General features: G+C 41.7%; 1 protein-coding gene across 1 annotated transcript in view; it reads left to right on the forward strand.

The window, feature by feature from the left end:
* Window positions 1–1,333: 1,333 nt before the first annotated feature.
* SND1 (staphylococcal nuclease and tudor domain containing 1) overlaps window positions 1,334–23,572 on the forward strand; it is a 486,203-nt gene continuing 463,964 nt past the window's right edge. Inside the window, exon 1 of the mRNA XM_053553506.1 lies at window positions 1,334–1,795. Coding sequence (XP_053409481.1) covers window positions 1,718–1,795 — 78 coding nt within the window. The 5' untranslated portion in view covers window positions 1,334–1,717. The remainder of the gene's footprint in view (window positions 1,796–23,572) is intronic.

A 23,572-nucleotide genomic window follows, 5' to 3' on the forward strand; every position in this document is an offset into this window, starting at 1 on the left:
TCATAGAATGAGGTGTTTGAGTTTACAGTTTTTTTTTTGCAGTTTTTGGGCAGGGACAGATTTGAACCCACCACCTCTGGTATATGAAGCCAGTGCCCTATTCCTTGAGTTTACAGTTTTGGCCATATAGGTATAATGTTTCATCTGTCCTGGAAAACATGGTTAACCTGGTGCAGAGGTCAAATTTACTGAAGAGGAGGTCAAGGAGCTCAGAGAACAGAGTATTGGATAGGTAATAGTCAGAAATATTAAAGTATTTTGGGATCAATGAATGGAAGAGTGTGCATCACGTGTCAAACATTTCCGTGGACAGGGTATGAGTTGGGGCAGGGTAGACAACAATCTCAAGAGACAGAGAGTGGTATAATCAGAAGGAATGAACCTCCACAAAGTTTTTTTTTGTACATAGCAGTGAATTTATAGCATGGAAAAAGCACTAGGGATCTAGGAAGATGCTGACCTTAAAACTTGACCTTGGGCAATGTGACATGTGGGAGAATAAACAAACCTCTCAACGGAGCTGAGGGTTAAATGGGATCTTCAGTATAGTCAGGCTTTACAACTAAATGACTTAAGCCATGCAGGGTCCATTGGCTCCACACAGTGGGCACTCAACCAATATTAGCTTTCACTAAACATTCACTTAAATATTTGCAGGCCCTGATTTTCCTGTCCCTTCCCCCACCTCTTTACCCTAAAAGCTGGGGCTAGGTGAGCGGATCAGGAGAGGGGAAGAGTTTCACACTCGATCAGGGGCTACCTCCTTCTGGCCCAGGGAAAGCATGGAAGGAGGCATTTCCTAACTTCACTGAAGCAGCTAGGAAGAGGTCGAGTGCAGAGCCTTATTATCACCTATGCCCAGGGCGTGTGATTCCTCCAGGGTACATTTACTCCTACCATCAACAAACATTAATGGAGCGCCTTACAAGTGCTTGACTCAAGCGACACAAATACGAGAGAGACACAGTCTCGACTGTAGGCAGGGCGCAGGGCCACATTCTGTGTCAAGGCCAATATCGGTAGGAGGTTTCATTCCATACTTTCAGCAGAGGTTAAATGTCGGAAGTCGGCGTGCAGCTGGTACGATGATTCCTGAAGGCCCTAGCTTCCGGGGTCCCACAGTTACAGCCCGCACTCTTCAGCGTGGGTGCGCTCTCTAATCCCACGGCCCGTGGGGCGGGGAGAAATGGGCGGGGCTAAGAGCCAGCGGCCGGTCCCGCCCCCGGGCTGCCAAGGCTCCCAGCGCCCTGCGGAGATGCTGACGTGTCCTTTCCTTGCCACTACACCTCCCGACACTACCTACTCAGGCTGCCCCGGAAGTTCCGCCCCACACTTAGCCCATCACCGCAAATCAACTCTTTCAGCGCTTCCTGGAGCTGGCCGCTCATTTCTTGATCAAGGGGCGGGGCTCTGAGGGCAGGGTATCTATTGGCTTGAGGTCCAGCGGGCTCTGGGTGCTAATTGGCCGGGAGGCGGTGGCGCTCTGGCACGCCTGCGCGGCGAGTAGAACGTGTGGCGGCGGCGGAGATCGCGTCTCCTCTTTCGCTCCCAGTCCCGCTGCTGCTCTGTGAGCGTCCAGCGCGTCCGTCCAGTCCGTCGCCCGCCAGCTGGTCGCCAACCCACTCCTGGTCTCGGCGGCCTCTCACTAACACCGACACCCACATTGACATCTCCAGCCAGGCGGGCCGCCTCGTTCGCTGTCTTTGCATCTCCACACATGGCCTCCTCCGCGCAGAGCGGTGGCTCCTCCGGGGGACCCGCGGTCCCCACTGTGCAGCGGGGCATCGTCAAGATGGTGAGAACGGGGCCCGGGACACTGACCCCTCTGCCTGCTTTAGGGCGGGAGTCAGGCGTTGACTACTCTTCACCTCCCGCCAGCCTGCATGTTTTCCCAGATGTCCTTACCTCTTTCCTTTTACACTTTTCCCTCATTCTTCGAATCCCCTCACTAGACAGAACCCGGCACGGACTCCCCTTGGTCCTTGCTTCCGGACACCCTAGCATCAGGGGTCACAGTGAATTCCATGGCCGTGGCATTCGAATCTCCTGGCTGTTTACCGGAACAGATCAATTACTTATTGATAAACGGAGATAATTAATTGCTATCTGTCCTCCCATCCCCCGTCTTTCGGTCCATTTTGACATGTGCTGAGCAATTGGCAGTTTTTCCGAGATCCTAACATCTGCTCTTGCCTGGAACCCCAGGAGTACTTGGCCTTCATGAAGCTTCTCTCTTTCCACCGATGCTCAGTTACTTGAAGTTTTCTTTCTCTCAGGACCTCTTTTTTCCTGTCTTTTCCGCTCCACCTCTTGTTTCTAGTGTGCAGGCCTGAGAGCTGCTGATCCTAGTGTCCTTTTGACTTTTACGCTGGCAGCAATCTTAGTAATCATTGTGGTTCTCCTAAGTCTTACAGATAAGGAGAGAGGTTTAAGGAAGACGAGTGACTTGCCTAAGGTTGCATGGTAGTTTGAAGCCAGGACAAGCCAGGCTGGTGGTCGTGGTGGTCGTGGTGGTTTGAAGATCCAGGGCGCATAATACCACAGATTCTGTCCGATTTTATATCCCTTCACTTTCTACATTGTTGAATTTTGAATTCAGCCCTTCAGGGTTCATTTTTAAAATTCACCCCTAGTTCCTTTGATAATTTTGTTATATAAATTTGCTTTCCCGCTTACTCCCTCTGTTGTTCTTCCCCCAAGCCTTCCCAGTTCTTGGAACTTGACATTTCTTAGTTACTGGACTTTCTGGTTGCAGTGACTATAAACTTCCCAGGTTTCATTTCCTACTGCAGTCTGACTTTTTCATCTGGAACAGCAAATATCCTTTATGAAACTTTCTCCCAAGCGGCACGGTTTTTGCTATTGTAGTTTTTAAAAATTCTGGGTTTTATTGTCCTATTATCTTTCACAGAATTAAAATGTTCTACAGCTTGGGAATAAATTTGATTTCAAGATTTTTCCCCCCAAATTCTCATGTGTACATTTCTGCTGCCAGCTGGGATTCTTGGGATTTTAAATATTTCCTTTTCCCTTTATTTATACATAATGGAGAGTCAGAATTTATCAGAAATTGAGTTAGGGGGGAATTCCTGACTTCCATATATTTTTCGCCATTTGAAATATTGACGACTCATGACATGATTATCCTGAAGCATCTTCTCTTTCATTCACTTTTTCAGTTGCACTGATCCTCCCTTCATCATAGGAACAAAGCATTGCTTGGCTGTCTGGTGTTGGGATTGGCAGCACCAAGTAGATCTTTCTGAATTTTTTCCTTGCTAAGTCTTAGATTGTTCTTAAAGGCACCTTTTGTTTATGGGATGGGAAGGGAATGAAGCTGAATATGTTTTTTCTTCTACAATACTGGAGACTTCCAGGACAGCTGGATTCTGCCTACAAATTATCCCCATGGATACCGAATGACAGTAATTTTTATTGTTATGTCTTGTGCTAGATATTATATTTATATTATCTCATTTATAACACCTAACAAGTAGATACGAGTTTTGGTTACATTTTACAGATGTGTAATTTGAGGTTTAGAAAGATTGGTTTACCCTAGGGCAGGCACTTTTTATTGGTGATAAGAGGCAGAGCTGAGTCTTGAACCCAGGCCTGTCTGCCAAAGCACACATTCTTTTTTTTTTTTGCAGTTTTTGGCCAGGGCTGGGTTTGAACCCGCCACCTCTGGCATATGGGGCTGGCGCCCTACTCCTTTGAGCCACAGGCGCCACCCCAGAGCACACATTCTTTAACATCATACTGTGATACCTCTGACTCTAGGACTCCAGGGTATTACTTTATAAACATGGAGAGCGTGACCAGTTTGGCTGCAAATTGCAGGAAAGTGAAGCAGACTATAATTCAGTTGAGAAAAGATTAGATGTTACTCCTGTCTTATATGGAAGCTGATATTGTGATGACTTCATTTGGTGCTTGTGGTCTTTGTGTGCATAGGAGCGTGGTGTGGAAGATGTTTCAGTCTAAGAGGTGGTATTTAAAATTCAGTGCTTTGAGCAGTCTGTGTTGAGCAGGCTGCACTGTGTTCTCTAACCACACTACAGAGAATGGGTGAGTGAGTTACAGGCAAGGATTAAGGAAGGAAAGCCGGGTAAACTGCAGAGCGACAGGCAGATTTGTGCCAGGCTTAGAAGCCTCTTCTGAAATGAAAAATTGACCACTGGCAAACTTCTCTGTGTGAAGCTCTTCTGCTAAGCAAAGTTGTATTTTCCTGGGTAGTAACCTTTTCCAGTGATACTAGGAACTTCTTTGTAAAAACCCTACAAAGAAGGATGGAGCTCTATGACAGATGAAAGTGAGAAAGAGTTTGTTGAGTAGGAAAACAGGAGACACTACTTTTCTGCTTTTTGGAAGGGAGCAGAAATTGGAACACTGACTAACCAGAGGTAGGTGTGCTTTTCTTTATGAACCCTCTGGATTTGTGTGGACTCAGGCTGAGCTGAAGGTCTGATATGTTCTAGGGTTGAGGTGTGCTGCAGTGAAGGGGAATAGTTAGTTATTCCTTTGCAAAGTGCTGTAGGGCCATGGAAGATGCAAATTTCTTCTGGTCTCTCTTTTAAAGATTTCCTCTAGTAAATCCTGTATTATTGTGTTTGATGTTGAGCAACTTGGGAATCAAGTTGTAAAACACTTTTATCAGTTATTAAAAAAATTATCATGATGGTAGTCCCTGTCTGCTATTGAGAATAGGGTGAAGGGACAGAGTTCGTTCTGGGATGTTTAAGGAGGAAGTGGGCAGTAAGTTGTAAGCATTTTGGAGCTTTTCTGTTACTCATAAAATCAGTGAGGATGATGGAAAAATGGAAGATTTATATTTTCGTTTTTGAGACAGAGTCTCATTATGTTGCCCTCGGTAGAGTGCTGTGGTATCACAGCTCACAGTAACCTCAAACTCTTGGGCTTAAGCGATTCTCTTGCCTCAGCCTCCCAAGTAGCTTGGGACTACAGGCGCCTGCCACAATGCCCCGCTATAGATTTATATTTTCTGAGTTACGATGAGACTACCAAGTGTGTGGGTGGACAAAATATAACCTGGTTAAATAAACATCTTTTATCAAGTCAGATCTTATTAAAACCAAGGATTCTAAATCTGGGTTTCTTTGAATAATTTGCTAGACCTTTTTTAACTGCAACAGAATATTGTCTGCAGATGCTAAATCAGTGAGGTTAGGAAAAATTATTGGGTACTCGGTATGAATTCAGTCCCTCCACTTAGCTGTTATTACACTTAGAAATAATTATTTTCTCTTGTTTTACTGACCTGGTTTACTCTCTGGGGATAGAGCCTGTTTCTGTCTTTTCACTTTTAACTTTTCCTTCTAATTTCATATGTTTGTATGCCTTTTCAAGCAGGAGAACATTTTGCAACAGTAGAATGAATTAACCACTGTTTTTGAATCTTCTGTGCTTATCAAAAGCAGCCGTGGAAACAGCCTATCTTGTCTTGACTGTGGTGTCGGAGGCCAAAGGGAGGACATTGCCAAATTCCACTTCTCATTTCTCTCCATTTTCTCCGACAACCATTTAATTGCCTAAGAAGGGGAAAGGAATCCCTCTGCCAGTCTTCTTTTTTACCTTAAGAACCATGATTCTTGCTTCTTCAGTGTCTTCAAATTCAATGTCCATAAACATGGTATGGATTTAACATGAGTTACTATGTAATATACATGTCCAAGGGTGATAAAAGGAAGAGACAGTGGAGGTGGTCATTGTTTTGGTATCCTGGTGAGATCAATAGCTGACATTAAGTCCACTGAATATAAAGAATGGGAGAGAGATATGGAAAAAACCTTGCTCTTAGTCATATACTTGCTTCTTATAGGACCAAGACTAAGATTTTTGACTTAATGTCAGCTAGTCCTGTGTATTTCCAAGTCATTATTTTTCTTTTAGTGGAGGAAACATGCATGAAAAATGCCAAGAGCTGGCTCAATAAGAGTAAAATAGCATCTAGAACTTGTGAACTTGTCAGTGTTCATACTTGTTAGCATTTTGTTACTCCATGGACTTTACCGTGCCCTGAGGTCTGGTGAAGAGCAGAGTAGCATGCTTTAGGGCTCAAAACTAATGATTAGGAAGGGACTAGCTCATACACAGTGTGGCTTATTAACATGGGTCAGGACTTCTCAGGCCACTGACCAGTGATGGTAGTGGTAGGCAAATGATTTGCTGAAGTCTTTGCCCAGTTTACTTGGAGAGTGACATTTGGAGACAAGTAAAAGTTTTAGTTTCTGTTTGTAGGATCAAAGAGAAAATTTGCTATGTTTTTAAATTAAGGTAATGTTATCTGAGGCCTGTTGAGTGCTCACTTCTCAGCATGGGCTAGCTAGCTATTTCACAGGTGTGGTTATATCAGAGGTATAGTAGATATCCTTTGGTGTCTGGCCTTTGGATTAATTTCATTTCTTTAAGAAGAGCATAGCTAAAAACTATAGGAAGTCTTATCAGTGAAAAGAAATGAAATAGACTCAACTCTTACAGGTTATGTGTAGCTTTTCCTCTTCTTGTTGGGAGATGGATACACACTCAGTTTCTGTTGCTGCTTCCTCTCTGGGAGACTGACATATGCTTTTTGTTTTTATAGCAGAAATTGGTGTAGAATCACAGGTTGTGAGCATTTGATACAGATGGAGTGTTAGGGGATTTCACTTTTATGACAGTCAATATGATAAATTAATGTTGTATTTTTCTCACTTAGCTTTGATGTTTAAGAAAAAAATGAAGTGGTTTCAGTTGGCATTTTTTAAAAATTAGGAAGTTAAGCAACTTACAGGAAAAATAAAACTAATAAAAATATTGATCTTTTACAGATGCTACTTTTAAAATGTTTAATGTATGATATAAACCTGGATTGACACATTTTCTTCATTTATATACTTGCGATTAGTGACTTAAAGTAACATCTCCTCTATTCCTCAATAAATTTTGAGGTTTTTGACTTCTCTCTCTGTGTGAAGTAGTCTGCTTGGGATGGTCTTATAATACAACCTCAGTTGTAATAGGAGGAATTAGGGAGATTTGGGGAATCTAATATATTAAAGTTAATAAATCTAATTTCTTAATATTGTTCCTGGAAGCAGCATGGCAGAGAGGTGCTGTGATTGGCTTAGAAGTTTGGACCCTTCTACCCGGGTGCTGCCATTCTCCATCTGCTTAATGTTGGGTCAGATATTCCACCTCAAACTTCTTTTCTCTGAAGTGAGGTGACTGGTCTCTAAATATCTTAAACCCTGTGTTACTTTTTTTTTTTTTTCTTGGTACAGGGAGGGAGAAGGTGGATTAGTGGAAATATGGTTTTCTAGTGTGGAAGGCTAGAGGGTTAGACTTTGAGTAACTAGATGGTGGAGTGGGAAAAGGGTGGATAGTAGTGAGGGAGCTTCTTGGCTTCAGCTATCAGGATGAACTAGTGAAAGTGATAGCTTGGAAGCCAGAGGAACATGGTGCCAGTAGATTTTACTCACCCAGTCTTATCTCTGTCTCAGAACACCTGACTTTTACCTGACTTGGAAGGGATTTGGGATACTCTAGCTCAGTGGTTCTCAACCTGTGGGTCACGACCCCTTTGTAACAAAGAAAATATATCACGGCATTAGGAAGATTGAGAATCACTGCAGTCTAGCTCAAGGGGAGAGCCTATTCTTGCCCTGCTCTTTCCTGGGGGATTCTAGTGGGAATGTGGGGCAGGGTAGGGTTCTAAGTTCTACTCTTCTTGCTTGGAGCCAGATCTTTGTTTTTCTATTCTCTCATGTCTTTTCCTCTTCCATTTAATGTGCAGGGTCAGGCTGAGGGAGTGTCCCCTACCCAAAATGCTTGGGACCAGAAGTGGTTTGGATTTTTTCGGATTTTGTACAGTTCAGCATCCTTAATGTAAAAACCTGAAATCTGAAATGTTCCAGTGAGCATTTCCTTTGAGTAACATGTCATGTGCTCAAAAAGTTGTGGATTTTGAAGCATTTCAGATTTGTTTTTTAGAGACAGAGTCTCACTTTATCGCCCTCGGTAGAGTTCTGTAGCATCACAGCTCACAGCAACCTCCAACTCCTTGGCTTAGGTGATTCTGTTGCCTCAGTCTCCCAAGTAGTTGGGACTCCAGGTGCCTGCCACAACGTCCAGCTATTTTTTTGTTGCAAATTGGCTGGGCCGGGTTTGAGCCCGCCACCCTCTGTATATGGGGCCGGCGCCCTACCCACTGAGCCACAGGCACTGCCTTTCAAACTATTCTTGGTAGTTTCTCACATAGTTTCTTTTGAGTTTATTTTTTATAGTATGACTTCCCAAATCCTATCTGGGAGTAGATTTAGAGTGAGAGAAACGAGTCCAATGATTCCTAAATCGTTGCATCAGGACCATCAAAAAGACTTTTTATAGGCACTGAATTGGAATCTCTGTACTGGCCTGGGAATCTGTTTTCTAAAAAGCCACTGCTAGGCAGTTCTCAAAGAGTCAGTTTGGGATTACTCCAAGGCAGGCATTTGAGAACCATTGATCTTGTTTAACTCCTGTACTGTGTGTAGCTGAAGGGGCAGGATGCAAATGATAAATGAAGTGGATGTTGATGGGGGCGGGTGCACCCGAATTTTATGAAGGAAGGATAGTGGTTTCTCTCTCTCTCTTTTTTGGCTTTTGTCTTGATAGTTCCCAGGATACTTTGTATTGCTTTTAATTTGTGGCTCATTATTGGGCTGGTGTCCTTAGGGTCCATTTACAGTGACTCTGAGATCCTATTCCTGGGTCATGACTGACAGCTGAGTTGTTTTATCTGCTTGATTTAGGCCATATGCTCATTTTAACACTCATCTGCCACATTTTCTTGTATTTGCATAGATTCCTAGCATCTTTCTATAATTGGGCACCAATAACTTGGCACATTATTGCTATGGAAGTCTTTAGTGTCATTTTCAAATACAAAGATTCTGTGTTGCTCGGTTTCTTTTCTTGCAATCCTGAGGAGCCTCATCCTTGGGCCTTTTTGCTTAATTGTCTATTTAGATCTGTCCTCTCTTATTTATAAGTCCCATTCTTAACAACAACTGAAATCCAAAATGATCTACACACTGGTCTTAGTGTTTACTTTTTATTTCACTAGCTTGTCTAATATGTAAATAAAGTTTCCTTGTCTCATGGAAATTTCAGGTCTCATGAAGTCTTTATGATTGGGGATCACATTTGTAGTTTACTTGGGGGCCTTTCCTCATTTTGGCAAACAGTTTTACAGTTTTTCTAGAATTCTTCAAAATGCTCAAGTGGATGCCATCCAAGATTAATTTAATGATAGAGAATTTAAATTCTAGACTTGCTCTTAAAACTTCAAAAAGTATAGAAGCATGTACAGTTAAGTACAAAGATCTTTCTCTCTCTGCCCTTCTTGCCCCTCCATTTTCTACCGTTCATTTCTTATTCCCTTTACCATATGTCAACAGTATGTTTACATGCAAAATTTTTCATGTAGATACATGCTCTTTTTTTTTTTTTTAATTTTTATAGAGGCAGGGTCTCACTCTGTCACCCAGGATAGAACTTCTGGGCTCAAGTGATCGTCTCATCTCAGTCTCTTGAGTGGTGGGGATTATAGAAACAGAGATGGGATCAGAGTCTGTATGTCTACCAATATTCTTTTTTAGTTTATTGCGATGGTTTATCTTTCTATGTCATATTTATAGATCTACCTTATTCTTTTTTAATGATTGTGCAGTATTCCATAGTTTAGACATTATATCTTTCTTTTTGTTGATATATTTTGTTTTTAGCTTTTCACAATTCAAAACACTGGTGCATTGATTGAACCACATATCTTTGTGTTCTTGTGCTAGGATTTCTATAAGATAAATTTATAACAATGTAATCACTGATACTTTTTTTTATGATTTAATGTTTTTGGTGGTGGTTGGGGTACTGTACTTTATTTATTTATTATTTTTTTTGAGACAGTCTCACTATGTTGCCCTCAGTAGAATGCTGTAACGTCACAGCTAATTAGAAACCTCAAACTCTTGGGCTTAAGCTATTCTCTTGCCTCAGCTTCCGAAGTAGCTGGGACTACAGGCGCCTGCCACAATGCCCAGCTATTTTTTTGTTGGACTTGTCATTATTGTTTAGCAGATCTGGGCTGGGCTTGAACCCGCCAGCCCCCGTGTATGTGGATGGCACCCTAGCCACTGAGCTATGGGCGCCGAGCCAGGGGGTGCTTTACTTTAACTGTTTATTTCTTGGAAGTATCATCTTAGATCAAATTTAGGGCAACACAGCTTAACACCTCATTACTTATTAATTCCATGCTTGGTGGTTTTATTTCCTCAGTAAGAGTATTCTTAAAAGCCACTTTGTCTCTTCTGTGGAGGACAGAGCCTAGCACTTGGGACTTGGTAAATAACTACAGTTGCTGCTGTATGGTTCTAGGACCTCCCAGCCTCTTCCATCCCTTGGATACCAAAATCCAGAGATGCTTAAGTCCCTTGTATAAAATGGCATAGTATTATGCATTTTATGCACATCCTCCTGTATAGTTTAAATTATCTGTGGATTACTTATGATACCTACCATAATAAAAATGCTATATGAATAGTTGTTACACCGTACTGTTTTTTTTTTTTTTTTTGTAGAGACAGAGTCTCACTGTACCGCCCTCAGGTAGAGTGCCGTGGCCTCACACAGCTCACAGCAACCTCTAACTCTTGGGCTTACGCGATTCTCTTGCCTCAGCCTCCCGAGCAGCTGGGACTACAGGCGCCCGCCACAACGCCCGGCTATTTTTTGGTTGCAGTTTGGCCGGGGCTGGGTTTGAACCCGCCACCCTCGGCATATGGGGCCGGCGCCCTACTCACTGAGCCACAGGCGCCGCCCCCACTGTACTGTTTTTTAATGGTGTTCTATTTTATTATTTCCTCTCATTCCCAAATCTTTTGGTCCCCACTTGGTCGAATCCATGGATTTGCAGGCCTACTATACTTCTTTTTTGTTTTTTTTTGTAGTTTTTGGCCAGGGCTGGGTTTGAACCCGCCACCTCCGGCTATGGGGCCAGTGCCCCACTCCTTTGAGCCACAGGTGCCGCCCCCTACTATAATTCTTAATTGCTTGACCCCCCCTCTGTTTTAACGACTTAGTACTGACTGGAGTGGGCACTGTGGAACTTTTCTTTCTCTGCGTTCAGAAGAGCCCAGGACTAAGGAAATTTGTGGAAGCGGACTTGAGAAGCAAAGTCATGGGAGAGAAGTCTGATTTTCTTCCTATTGGCTGGCACATAGCTCTTCCTCTTTTTTCTTTTTCTTCTCGGGTAAGAAGGTGAGGGGGTGATATTGTGATATAATAAGAATGTTTATATTTGGTCTTGGTCTTCCTGGCACACAGCTCCTAAAACCCTCTTAATTTATTGAGTGATAAAGGTGAAAGGAGCCTCTTTAGTTGTTCATAACTAACCCTTTCAACCTCATCTGGATATATGTTAATGAGTGACTTTGGAAAACTCCTCTAAGAATGGGAGTTGGCCCCTTCAGCCTCACTCTGCCCTTTCTCTAGAGGGGGGAGAAGGGATGAAGGGAGGGGCTGGAGATTGAACATGATCACTGATGGCCAGTGATGTAATCACTCATGCTCGTATACTGTAACCCCCTTAAATGACAGGGATTGGAGGGTTTGGAGAGTTTTGGGGTTGGTGAACCAAGGAGGTACATAAAAATTCAGTAATGTTAACCGGTTTGATGAAAGTATTTCAAATTGTATATAAAACCAGCACATTGTACCCTATAATTGCATTAATGTACACAGCTATGATTTAAAAAAAATATTAAAATGAAAAATTTCGGTAATGTAGCAAGTAAACTATTTTTCTAGAGTTCTGTAAGCTGTTCTAGCAAAGTAACAAACCTGAGAAGAGACTCATAAGGGCGACTCAATAGCCAGTCAGTCATAAGAGGCTTGGACTTGGATCTACAGTGGGGACAGTCTTGTGGAGCTGTGCCCTGAACTGTGGGATCTGGTGCTGCCTCCAGAAAGACAGTGTCTGAATTGAATTGAGTTGTAGGATACCCACTGGCTTAGTGTGAGAAAAAATCCAAACATTTGGTATCAGAAATACTGGTTTGGGTATAGATGAGAAAGAGTAATTTTTTCCTTTTTAAGATGATAGGTGATAGTACAACATCCAGATTGGGGAAAACTCATTTTTAAGAGTTATTTGGAGAGAAACCACTGGGCGAGGGGATCTGGTTTGTAGGCTTTTGGGATTGGGAGGTGCTCATTCCAATTCTGGTATTGCTTGTTTACCAGGCTTCAGATGTGTGTGTGCTCACTCCTACCATGGGTTTTGACATATCACGTTATTGAATTTTAGGAAATCTTTCTTTTTTAATTTTTTTATTGAGATAGAGTCTCACTTTGTCACCCTTGGTAGAGTGCCATGGTGTCACAGCTCACAGCAACCGCAAACTTTTGGGCTCAAGCAATCTTCTTGCCTCAGCCTCCCTAGTAGCTGGGACTACAGGCACCTGCCACAATGCCTGGCTATTTTTTTTTTTTTTTTTTTTTGGTTTAGTAGGCTGTGCCAGATTCGAACCCATCAGCCCCAAAGCATGTGGCCAGTGCCCTAACCACTGAGCTAAGGGCGCCCCTAGGAAATGTTTTTTTTATAGTCAACATTAAATACACAAATAGTAACAAAAGGTGATTGGGATGGGGGGGAGGCCCATGCATACTTATTGTGATATCTGACACTACAGATAAGCAAAAAAAAAGTCCTCACAAAATCAGCACGCAGCCCATCCAACCTGACTACAGGTTGGATACCCCTGATTTAGAGATTGTCTCAACTGTGACTCCAATAAGGTCAAGTGGGAGGTTTATACTCAAGGAACAGGGAAGGTGGAAGTCAGTGGATGGGAAATTACTAAGAGGAATTGTCAATTACAAGGGGTTTCTGACTAAACTGACTTAATAAGATTCTTGTTGAAGGCTGGCAAGGGTGATGAAATATCCAGAGTGGTTGGATACCAAAGGTGGAGGATTTTCTCTAAACTGACTTAGCAAGATTCATGCTCAAACTGGCTTCTACAAGGACAGAGAGGGAAACCCAAAGTCATGCCTAGTCAAGCAGAGGACTCAGAGGAACCTCGCTAAAGTAAGCCACAATGAAAACAAAGGAATGTTACTGAATTCTAGCTAGGTGTTGTCATTTAGCAGAGAGTTCTGAATCTGAGGTCTGCTCTCTAACAAGCAAGTTTAGCAGGTGATGGAGACCTATTAAAGGCTTCCTGGCACCAAGCTGAAACTTTCTTCTTGACTTAATAGAAAGAATAGGGAGAGAATTGAAAGGGGAATAGGTCTTACATTTGTGCAGATAATAAGTGCTAGTACGTACAGTGATCATGTACCAACTAAAACATTCTTTTTTTTTTTTTTTGAACCAGTCCATGGTTTGGGAAACAGAGACATACTTTATGTCTTGAGCAGAACTGAACTGATTTTCTGTCTGTAGTTAAAATTGTTAGTTTCACTGATGACTAGCTCTGTAGCCTTGGGCAAGTAATTTTATCTTTTAAATTTCTAGCCTCACCTGTATAATTGATAGTAATAGTGCTCACTCTCGGGGCTGTTGCTGATTAAATGAGAGAATGCTTGTAAATACTCGGTACAGTGTTTGGCTCATTTGGTGTTTGGTAAACATTAGCTATTAGTAGTAGTCCAGTGGTTTCCAGATAAAGCCCATGTTAAATGAGGATGAAAATGGAACTGACTACAGCAAAATGCGAGGAAACAGACACAGCAAGTTTTTGTGATGTTACTCACTTTGAAGAACTGGCTTTAGTTTTGAGAAAATATCATTCCTGCCTTTTTTTGGTGGGGGAATAGTAAATATACTTTATAAATATATTTTCTTTAATGTGTTTGCCAAATAATATGAATAGTGGCTAACATGTCCCTAAATTTTTGGAGGTGGGAGAGACTTTATGGGTTTGTGAATTTTAGTCTGGTGTAGTGAAAACTGGCAAATGTGTGACTCTGCTGAGTTCAGTGGGATCATCCATCAAAGTTATTTAAGAAAGACTAAGCAAATTCAGGTACTTAGTGCGGTTGTGTGTGTGAATGGTAGCTGTTATTCAGTATGTCTAGATAAGCAAATGTACAACAGATTCTCCCTGTCTTACCCTCTCTTCTAGCATACTTGTCATGCCCCTCCCCTGAAAAACACTTATCAAACTTAAGATACAGTATTTTGAACAAAATTTTTATTGTAGTATAATGCATTTTATATTTTCTTTTTCAGACAGAGCCACATTGTCGCCCTTGGTAGAGTGCTGTAACTCATAGCTCACAGCAACCTCAAACTCTTGGGCTCAAGTGATCCTCTTGCCTCAGCCTCCCAAGTAGCTGGGACTTCAGGCACCTGCCACAACGCCCAGCTGTTTTTTAGAGACAGGGTCTCAAACTCATGAGCTCAGGCAATCTGCTGCCTCGGCCTCCCAGGCCACGATGCCCGGCCCATTTTATATTTTCTCTACACCAAGGGGGAACTAGGTAATTCCAACTTGTTTGCAGGTTTTCTGTTCTTTGCTGACTCCCCAGACTGCTGTTCTCCTAGGGAAGAACAATAGATCCTATCAGTAGAAATTAATTCTTTGCAATTAAGGACCCTTTACTTGGCCTCAGCACCATTGTAAGGATAGGGTAACTTATATCCCAGTCTGTTCATAACTGTTGTGGTTCAACAGCTGTTGTCCTGGCATAGTTATCAGCAAAATGTTGTTTTCATTCTCATAAGTGTCCTGATCTGCATTATAAAATTTGTGCTTCATGGGTTTTGTAAGAACAAGTTGGGGAGAAAGAGTGTGAGGTGGTCCAGTTCTTAGAGACCAATATAAACTGAAGGTAGACAATTTTTGTAAGTCTCACTGTTGAGATTGCCAGAGAGGAGGAAAGTCTCATAGCTGAGAAGAGAGCTTTTCGTGGAGAATTAAGCTGAGCTTGGGACCCTGGGCCATTTGTCTGATTCTGGGTGAAGCTTTGGGCTGATGAGGTTTTAGTTGTCAGTCTCATGATGTTGACAGTAGAGGGAAATAGCTTTGTTTTTTCATGGAAAGAGGAACTTGTGAATTTAAATACTGATGGTTTTCTTAGAGAATGGATGGGCTGGAAAATTCAGATGTATTTTTAGATCAGTTTATTTGCTTAAAAAATCTTTTCAGGAGAGATAGTGAAAATGAGAGGTGACTTGACAGAGGCAAAAGAATAAAATGGATGAAATAAAAGGCAGGAGAAATATAGCTAGGAATGCTTAGGATATTCTTTTAAAAAAAATTAAATTTAAAACATTTTGTTTTCTCTAGAAGGCGCCGCACACATGTTCTTGAAAGCAGCTATGAGCCATCTAGATTCAACTTGCCTAATGTGACTAAGGGTCACCTGAAGTTTGTAGAAGAGAAAGGAAAAAAATGAGCATCAAAGTTTTTGTTTAGTCTCTAGAATACCCTAATGTGATGTTAGTGAACTTTTCAACCTATGAATTCTGTTTTAGAGGAGAGAAAATCCACTGTTTCATAGCCTTTATTTAACACAGGGACATTTTAATTTTTGGTAACAATCCAAAACAGAATGACTGTGCCAAGTGAAATTTATCTGCTTACCTATCAGAACTCTATGCCAGGTCTTAATGAGAAAAGTGGTGCTTTCTATTTCTGTGTGGAAAGCAGAAGCCTATTTCAGATTACCTGGTCCTGTATTCCACTGAGATCTGTTACTCTGTGTGTGGTAATTTCTTGCATTGCAGGTGAGCCCTTTGACACCATGGAGGCCAAGAGACTACTACTGTTACTTAAAAGCTGAGTTATCTTGGTCCGGGTGTGGTGGCACACGCTTTGTAATCCTAGCATTCTGGGAGGCCAAGGCAGGTGGATTGCTTGAGCTCAGGAGTTTCAGCCCAGCCTGAACAAGAGCAAGACTCCTTTTCTAAAAAATAGCCAGGTGTTGTGGCAGGTGCCAGTAGTCCCAGCTACTAGGGAGGCTGAGGCAAGAGGATCACTTGAGCCCAAAAGTTTGAGGTTGCTGTGAGCTATAATGCCTCTCTACTGAGGGCAACAAAGTAAGATACTGTCTCAACAACAACAACAAAAAAGGGTTGAGTTATCTTGTGAAACTTCTTCTGAGAGCTTTAGAATTTCCTGAGACCTCCCTCAGGCTCTCTGTGGGGCACAGGACCAGCCCCGCCCTCGTATTAGGTATCAGATTTCTGGCTCTGGAAGAATAATTTTATTACATACATAGTAGATCAATGTGAGACTGCTAGTCAGACTGGTTGGTTTCCCTCTAATTCCTAAAGAGTTTGGGCCAGCTGCAGTCGCTCACGCCTGTAATCCTAGCACTTGGGAGGCCGAGGTGGGTGGATTGCTTGAACTCATGAGTTCAAGACCAGCCTGAGCAAGAGCGAGACCCCATCTCTAAAAAATAGTTGGGCTTCGTGGTGGGCGCCTTTAGTCCCAGTACTTGGGAGGCTGAGGCAAGAGGATCGCTTGAGCCTAAGAGTTTGAGGTTGCTGTGAGCTATGAAGCCACGACATTCTACCAAGGGTGGCAAAGTGAGACTCTGTCTCAAATAAAGAAAAAAATAATAATTCATAGTTTCTATATTGATGCTTTTACTGAAAGTATGTACTTACTCTTGGGTGAGAAGAGAAAGTGTCTCTTAGATATCAACAGGAGAAGCTGGAAGGCAATGTAGAAAGAATAGTGGGCTTAGGACTCTGATTATTTGAGGAAAAGGAACTCAGAAAATTGATTTTTGAAAGTGGTTGATAGCACAAGGCTATATATACAATAAAGATGCACCCTGAATCTGAGTTGTTCATAAACTTTCATTTGAAGTCTCTATGCTTTGTATGTTAAAGAATTTAATTAATTTATTATTCACTGGAGAGAGTCCCCTCCTCAAAAAAAGAAAAGGCATGGGGAAAATAACAGAGCTTTGCTTTGGTGATAGCATTAGGGTAGGTAGAGTAATACGGGTGTCATTTTATTGGATGAGGAGTCTTTTATTGGCAGTGTGCTTGCAGTAAAGATAATCATAAACAAGTTCCAGATGGTGGCCATGTAGCCTTTGCATTTAACTTCTTGAGAAAGCATCCAGATCTGTGTGGGTTATTTTCTTTTTTTTTTTGAGAGATGGGGTTTTGCTTTGTCACCCATGCTGTGGCACAATCCCAGCTCACTGTAAGCGTGAACTTCTGGCCTCAACTGTTCCTCCCATCTCTGTTTCCCAGGTAGCCAGGGCCACAGACATGTGCCACCGTGCTTGGCCAATTAATATTTATTTTTACTTTTTGTAGAGACAGTGCCTGATCATGTTGCCCAGGCTGTTCTCGAACTCTTGGTCTCAAGTGATCTTCCTGCCTTGGCCTCCGAAAGTGCTGGGATTACAAGCATGAGCTACTATGCCTGGCCCAGCTCTGTATATTATGGTGGAGGATGGACGTGGGCTGGGGGACCAGCTGTGTTAGGTGACTGGGGACTTCAGTTTTTATTCCTTTTGATAGTCTTCCTAGGATTTTAATAAGGAGAATCCTGGGATAGTATGTTAATTCAGCTGTAAAGGACTCAGAAATGTTTTTTGGTGGGTTTATGCTTTGTACTTTATTTTGACATTTAAAATTGACTATCAACATTTTAAATAGAAAAAATTTCCAAAAAATTTGGAAAATAAGTTGGGAAAATTAATGCTTGTCATGAGTATCATAGAAGTTGTCTTATTTTTCTCAAGTTATGGACCAATCCTCCATATAAACCAAAATAAATATCTTAGACATTCTTTGGAGATGATTCACTCTGGCAGAGGTCCTCAAACTTTTGAAACAGGAGGCCAGTTCACTGTCCCTCAGACCGTTGGAGGGCTGGACTATAGTTTAAAAAAAAAAACTATGAACAAATTCCTATGCACACTGCACATATCTTATTTTGAAGTAAAAAAACAAAATGAGAACAAATATAACACACCGCCTCATGTGGCCCACGGGCCATAGTTTGAGGACCCCTGAATGCTTAGTATCCCTATTGCTGTAGGTCAATTTTAAGAAAAATGTACATGACCTTATATATATAAACAAACCTCAGGAACAGTTAATGCAATACTTCTCATTTCTCTAAGATATTTCAGGATCTCTGTTGTGCCTTCATTTAGTTGTATGTGGTACACAGGTCCCCATCCCCCTTTTATCATTTTATTGTCATTTGATATTTTGTATACTACATTTCACTCAAGGTCACAAGGATGGTGTGCTATGAGAAGAGGTGACAGCAGTCACAGTCATTGTGGCGAGTAAGTCATGCAGCAGCTGCTCTCTCCCTTTTTTCTGGATCAGGAACTATAGATGGAATTCTTTCCTTTCTCTGGGAATAGGAGTTGGGGAGGAGGAAAGAGCCCCAGTTAAAGGAGCTGGACACATGGGTCCTGCGAGGTGAGTAGCCCTGGATTGGAATCCTCAGGATTCTCTACCCTACTTCACCTCCATCTACTCCTGAAGCCAGGCAGACTCTTTCATGATCTTGAGTTTCCTTAACAGAAGACCAGTTGGGCAATTGGCTTTCTATACCTGCAATACTATAACATACATTCAAGGGAAAAGCCTCAATCTTCCTTTCTAGTATGTATCCCCATGGAATAGTACTGAAACTATATGTATTCTGAACATACATGTAAAATATGAACAAAAACACTTCAGCAGTTATTTCAAACCCACAGAATAGGCTGTGACCAGATACCATAGAAGTGTATACATTGAAATGTTTAAGAAAACAGAAAATAATTGATGTTTTATTAAAGTGCTTTGAGTACTTTAAAATTTCTGGTAATCCCAAAACCAAATCTTTGGACTAGGACCCCAGTCCATCATTGTTTGGTAAACATTATTAATTCCAGGCATTATTAATCTTATGCCTGACGAGTGCGAGATTACATCTGTGATACATACATATGCACATATAGTTTCTAGACTGACCTTTTCATCAAAGTCATATAGTTTAGAATTTGATGTTTGTAGGGGCTGCATTGTATTTCTTTTTGTAAACTGCTACATTAGCTTTGTCTAGCTGGGATCTGGTGGTAGTAGGGGTAGGGTTGGATTTTGAGACTGTCAAGAGACTGTGACCTGGCTTGATGGTAGCCTAAGCTTGTTTGTGCATGCCCCACTGAGTACCTCCCTCCCTGTCACAATGTCCTTTGCCTATGCACTTACTTGCGTTTGAGATTCTTTGCCAAAAATAAAAGGAAATGTTGGCTCGGCGCCTGTAGCTCAAGTGGCTAAAGTACCAGCCACATGCACCAGAGGTGGTGGGTTCGAATCCAGCCCGGGCCTGCCAAACAACAATGATAACTACAACCAAAAAATAGCTGGGCGTTGTGGTGGGCGCCTGTAGTCCCAGCTACTTGGGAGGCTGAGGCTAGAGAATCGCTTAAGCCAAGGATTTGGAGGTTGCTGTGAGCTGTATGTCATGGCACTCTACCCAGGGTGACAGCTTGAGGCTCTGTCTCAAAAAATAAATAAATAAATAAAAAGGAAATAATGTTACCCTCTCATTGCTAGCAGTTTAAGCATTTGGATGTGTTTTTGTTACCAGGGTATTTGGATGTAGGCTTTGGGATATAAATCTACTGAGAGATTCTTGTCTATTAAGCAAGAATAAGAATCATGGAGAATGGAAAGATAACATTTGCTCAGACACCAAGTATCCCTTTGGGGGAGATAGGAAGTGACTGAGAAAAGTGGGAAGACAATTGAATATGGAACAGTTAATTGGGAAATTCTCCAAAGTGGTTAGGAATATAGATTTGATTGGTTTTTTGTTGAGAATACAGTAGGCTTGACAGCTCAAGGAAGTAATCAATTGAGTGGTCAGAAATGAGTTAGATAAGACATTACTGATGTGCGTAACAAGGGAAATTCGACATCTTACAATAAGAGGACTGATGAGGAAAACAAGCTGGAGAGTGTCTTGCCAGAAATAACATGTACTTCTTAGGAGAGAATGAAACAATGCTGAGTAAGTTGGAATTGTATTAGAGAGGGCAGAGACAGAAGATGAGATGAGGGATTGTACTTTGGGAATAGAGAATCCAAGTGTGGGAGGAATAGGTGAGGGCATACTTGTCTGTAGGTCATGCTGCCAGAGTGGAAGGCTTCAGAGTACATTTGGGCTACCTCTTGTCATTTGGCAGGGAAACAAGTAAAGTACTTGTGAGTGTAGCACCTGCTGTTAGGGGTTTGGCTCTTGTTAGCCTCACTAGAAATCCATTAAACCTTGAACTGCTTCAGGACAAGCACACTGTCTTTTGTTTTGTTCAGTTTTTTTTGAGACAGAGTCTCATTGTGTTTGGTGGTAGAGTGCCAAGGCTTCACAACTCACAGCAATTGCTAGTGTCTCTTGGGCACTCGCAATTCTCTTGACTCAGCCGCCCAAGTAGCTGGAACTACAGGCACCCACCACAACACCTTGCTATTTTTAGACATGGGGTCTCAACTCTTGCTTAGGCTGGCAAGAACACTGTCTTTTTTTTTTTTTTTTTGAGACAGTCTCGCTGTGTTGCTCTGGGTAGAGTGTTGTGGTGACCACAGCTCACAGCAACCTCAAACTCTTGGGCTTAATTGATTGTCTTGCCTCCTCAGCCTTCCAAGTAGCTGGGACTACAGGCGCCTGCCACAACACCTGGCTTTTTTTTTTTTTTTTTGCAGTTGTCATTATTGTTTAGCTGGCCCAGGCTAGGTTTGAACCTGCCAGCCTCATTGTATGTGGCTGGCGTTGTAAACACTGTGCTACAGGTGCCGAGCCAAGCAAGGACACTGTCTTAATTTGTCTTGTCTTCTTTCACCGGAGTCTAGCACTGTACTTGACATACAGGGCCATTCATTTATCAGTAAAAATGCTTTGTCTCTGATCTTATTTTGGGCTCCTGGTTTATCATTGTCAACAAGATAGACATAGTCCTTGCCCTTACAGAGTTTCCAGCATAGAGAGGAAGACTGTTACTTAACAATTACACTATGGTAGAATCCCCGTAATTGACCACCTCCTTAAGTTTGACCTAATTTTCATAGACTGGACATGTACCACATGTACATGTCAGTATGGCAGTCCTACTTCCTTTTTTTGAGCATATCCATATGTTGACTAGTTTGTTATGGTCTCTTGCATGGCTAACTTACAGAGGTTCTACTGCATTTAATATTATGATGAGCTTGATAGGAAATAAGTTTAGTATTCAGGGAAGATGCATAGCAGGGTGATCTGACCTAAGTCTGGGGCTTGGGAAGGCCTTTCTGAAGAAGGCCAAAATTTGAGCAGATTGGCTGGTGCTCTAGGTTATGAGCCAGGCAGTTAGGGTGGGAAATAGAGGCAGAGAATTAATGGCCGCACTTCGCAAACTTTACTTGTATAATAATCACAGGAATCTTGTGAAAATCCAGATTCTGATGCAGTAGGTCTCGGGTAAGGTCCAGGTTCACATTTCTTTGTTTGTTTTGAGACAGGGTCTTACTCTGCTGCCCAGGCTAGAGTGCAGTGATGTCATTGTAGCCCACTGCAATTTCTAACTCCAGGGCTTAAGTCATCTCCTACCTCAGCCTCCTGAGTGTGTCTCTGGGACTATGGGTACTAACACTCAGGTAATCAGGGTTTGCATTTCTAACAAGTTGTCAGGAGATTGCTGGTGTATAATCTCCTTCGGAAGCTTCCTCTGTATGCCTCTCCTCACTTTTGCCTTTCATTTTTTCCTTTCATTTCTACCAAAAGATGATGGAATTAAATTCTGTCATTTTTCTTCCCCTTAAGTCTGCAACTGTGGTAGCTGCAGTGCTATAACTTAACTGTCCAGTGCTTTCAAACTGTAGTTGATGAGCAGTAGGGGCTCCTTCTTTTCCTTCCATGTAGAGTGTTGGCTGAAAATATTACTATATTGCCCAGGCATTTTGATCCACAAGCCTATATTATAGAAGAGATCACAGGTGTAGGGACAGGAGGAGGAAATATTAGGATTTGATAAGGAAAAAAGAAAACTCAGTGTCTTGCAAAAATTTCTCTTGGCATTTCCCAAAGTATCATTTCTGTTTTTAGATTGAGGTGGAAGACTCAGACATTGGCTTTGATAAACTAATACCTTTTTAATAATGAAGAAAGGCAACTTTCAGGAGTAAAGAGATTACAAACAAGATTACAGAGCTTCCCTTAAACCAAAAATATGTGTAGTGATAGTTCCTAATTACTGTAATTCTGAACTTGTATCATTTGTTTCTCAAAATTTTGAGTCATTAGGGGTTTCTGGTTTTATGAATATAAAATCTAATAAGATCATATTTATATGTAATTAAAAAATCCCCACCAAATAACTGGCATAGAAAGGAAAAGGAATCTCCTTAAAACCTGAGATCTTTTGGGGGATGATGGTCTTTTTGAATGATAAGCTCAGAGAAGTTTTGATTTCTATGATTTGAAAGCATCTAACATTTCATTTGGGAAAGAATGTGAAATAATGGATCACATTGAAAGATATGGGCCCTGTAACACTAATAGTTTGACATATGCATTTTTAGAAGTTGTGTGTACATAGAAGAGAGATTAGGATTAGGGAGAGAGGCAAAATTTCAGAACCACCATTGAGACCTAATTCTAGTGATAGGTTTATCATTGAGTGTCCAAAAGAGCCTATAGTATGTTTACCATCTTAAAACCTACTTTAAAAAGGTTTTTATTTTGAAATAATTTCAAACTTTGAGAAAAGTTGAAAAAATAGCTGGGCGTTGTGGCGGGTGCCTGTAGTCCCAGCTGCTCGGGAGGCTGAGGCAGGAGAATCGCGGAAGCCCAAGAGCTAGAGGTTGCTGTGAGTCCTGTGACATCATGGCACTCTACCGAAGGCGGTAAAGTGAGACTCTGTCTCTACAAAAAAGAGAGAATAGTACAGACAACTGCAATATTGCCTTCGTCCAGAGTACTCACTTGCGTAATCTTCCTCTTTGCATATATAGTTGGTATTCATATGTTCTATAAGGTTGCAAATGCTGAATTAGTAAATACTGAACTATTGCTGCTGGGGGAGATACAAGGTTAGGTCCCTCTGAACCTCTGGTCACAACATTTTCATCACCTGGTCAATATATAACCTTGTTCTATGTATAATTCTGTTCAAAGTCACCTTATTTGATATATATTGTTGATTGATTAACTTTGAACTTAATAGCCAACGGCACTATAACTTATGACTATAACTAAGTGTATGTAACATTTTCTCTGAAAGTAACATCACAACAGCTTTCTTGTGCTGGGAAATACATCAGGATTACCCAGGGGCTATTTTAAACAGTGAAATCAACAAAAAAGACAAAAATGTAAAAAAATGTGGCAGTAAATTGACTATGAAGGGGAATACTTGTTCACCATGTGAGAACCGAAATAAGAAGGCAGAGCATTGCCTTGTTTGACCTCTGCTGGGAATGAGGGCATCGGGCTACTCAAATCTTTGCTGCTTTTTCTGCATGTGCATGCCTGCAAATAACAGCTAAAATATTGAGAGTATTGATATGGAGGTTACA

Source organism: Nycticebus coucang, chromosome 11 (genome assembly GCF_027406575.1).
Source record: "Nycticebus coucang isolate mNycCou1 chromosome 11, mNycCou1.pri, whole genome shotgun sequence".
Taxonomy (NCBI): Eukaryota; Metazoa; Chordata; class Mammalia; order Primates; family Lorisidae; genus Nycticebus; species Nycticebus coucang.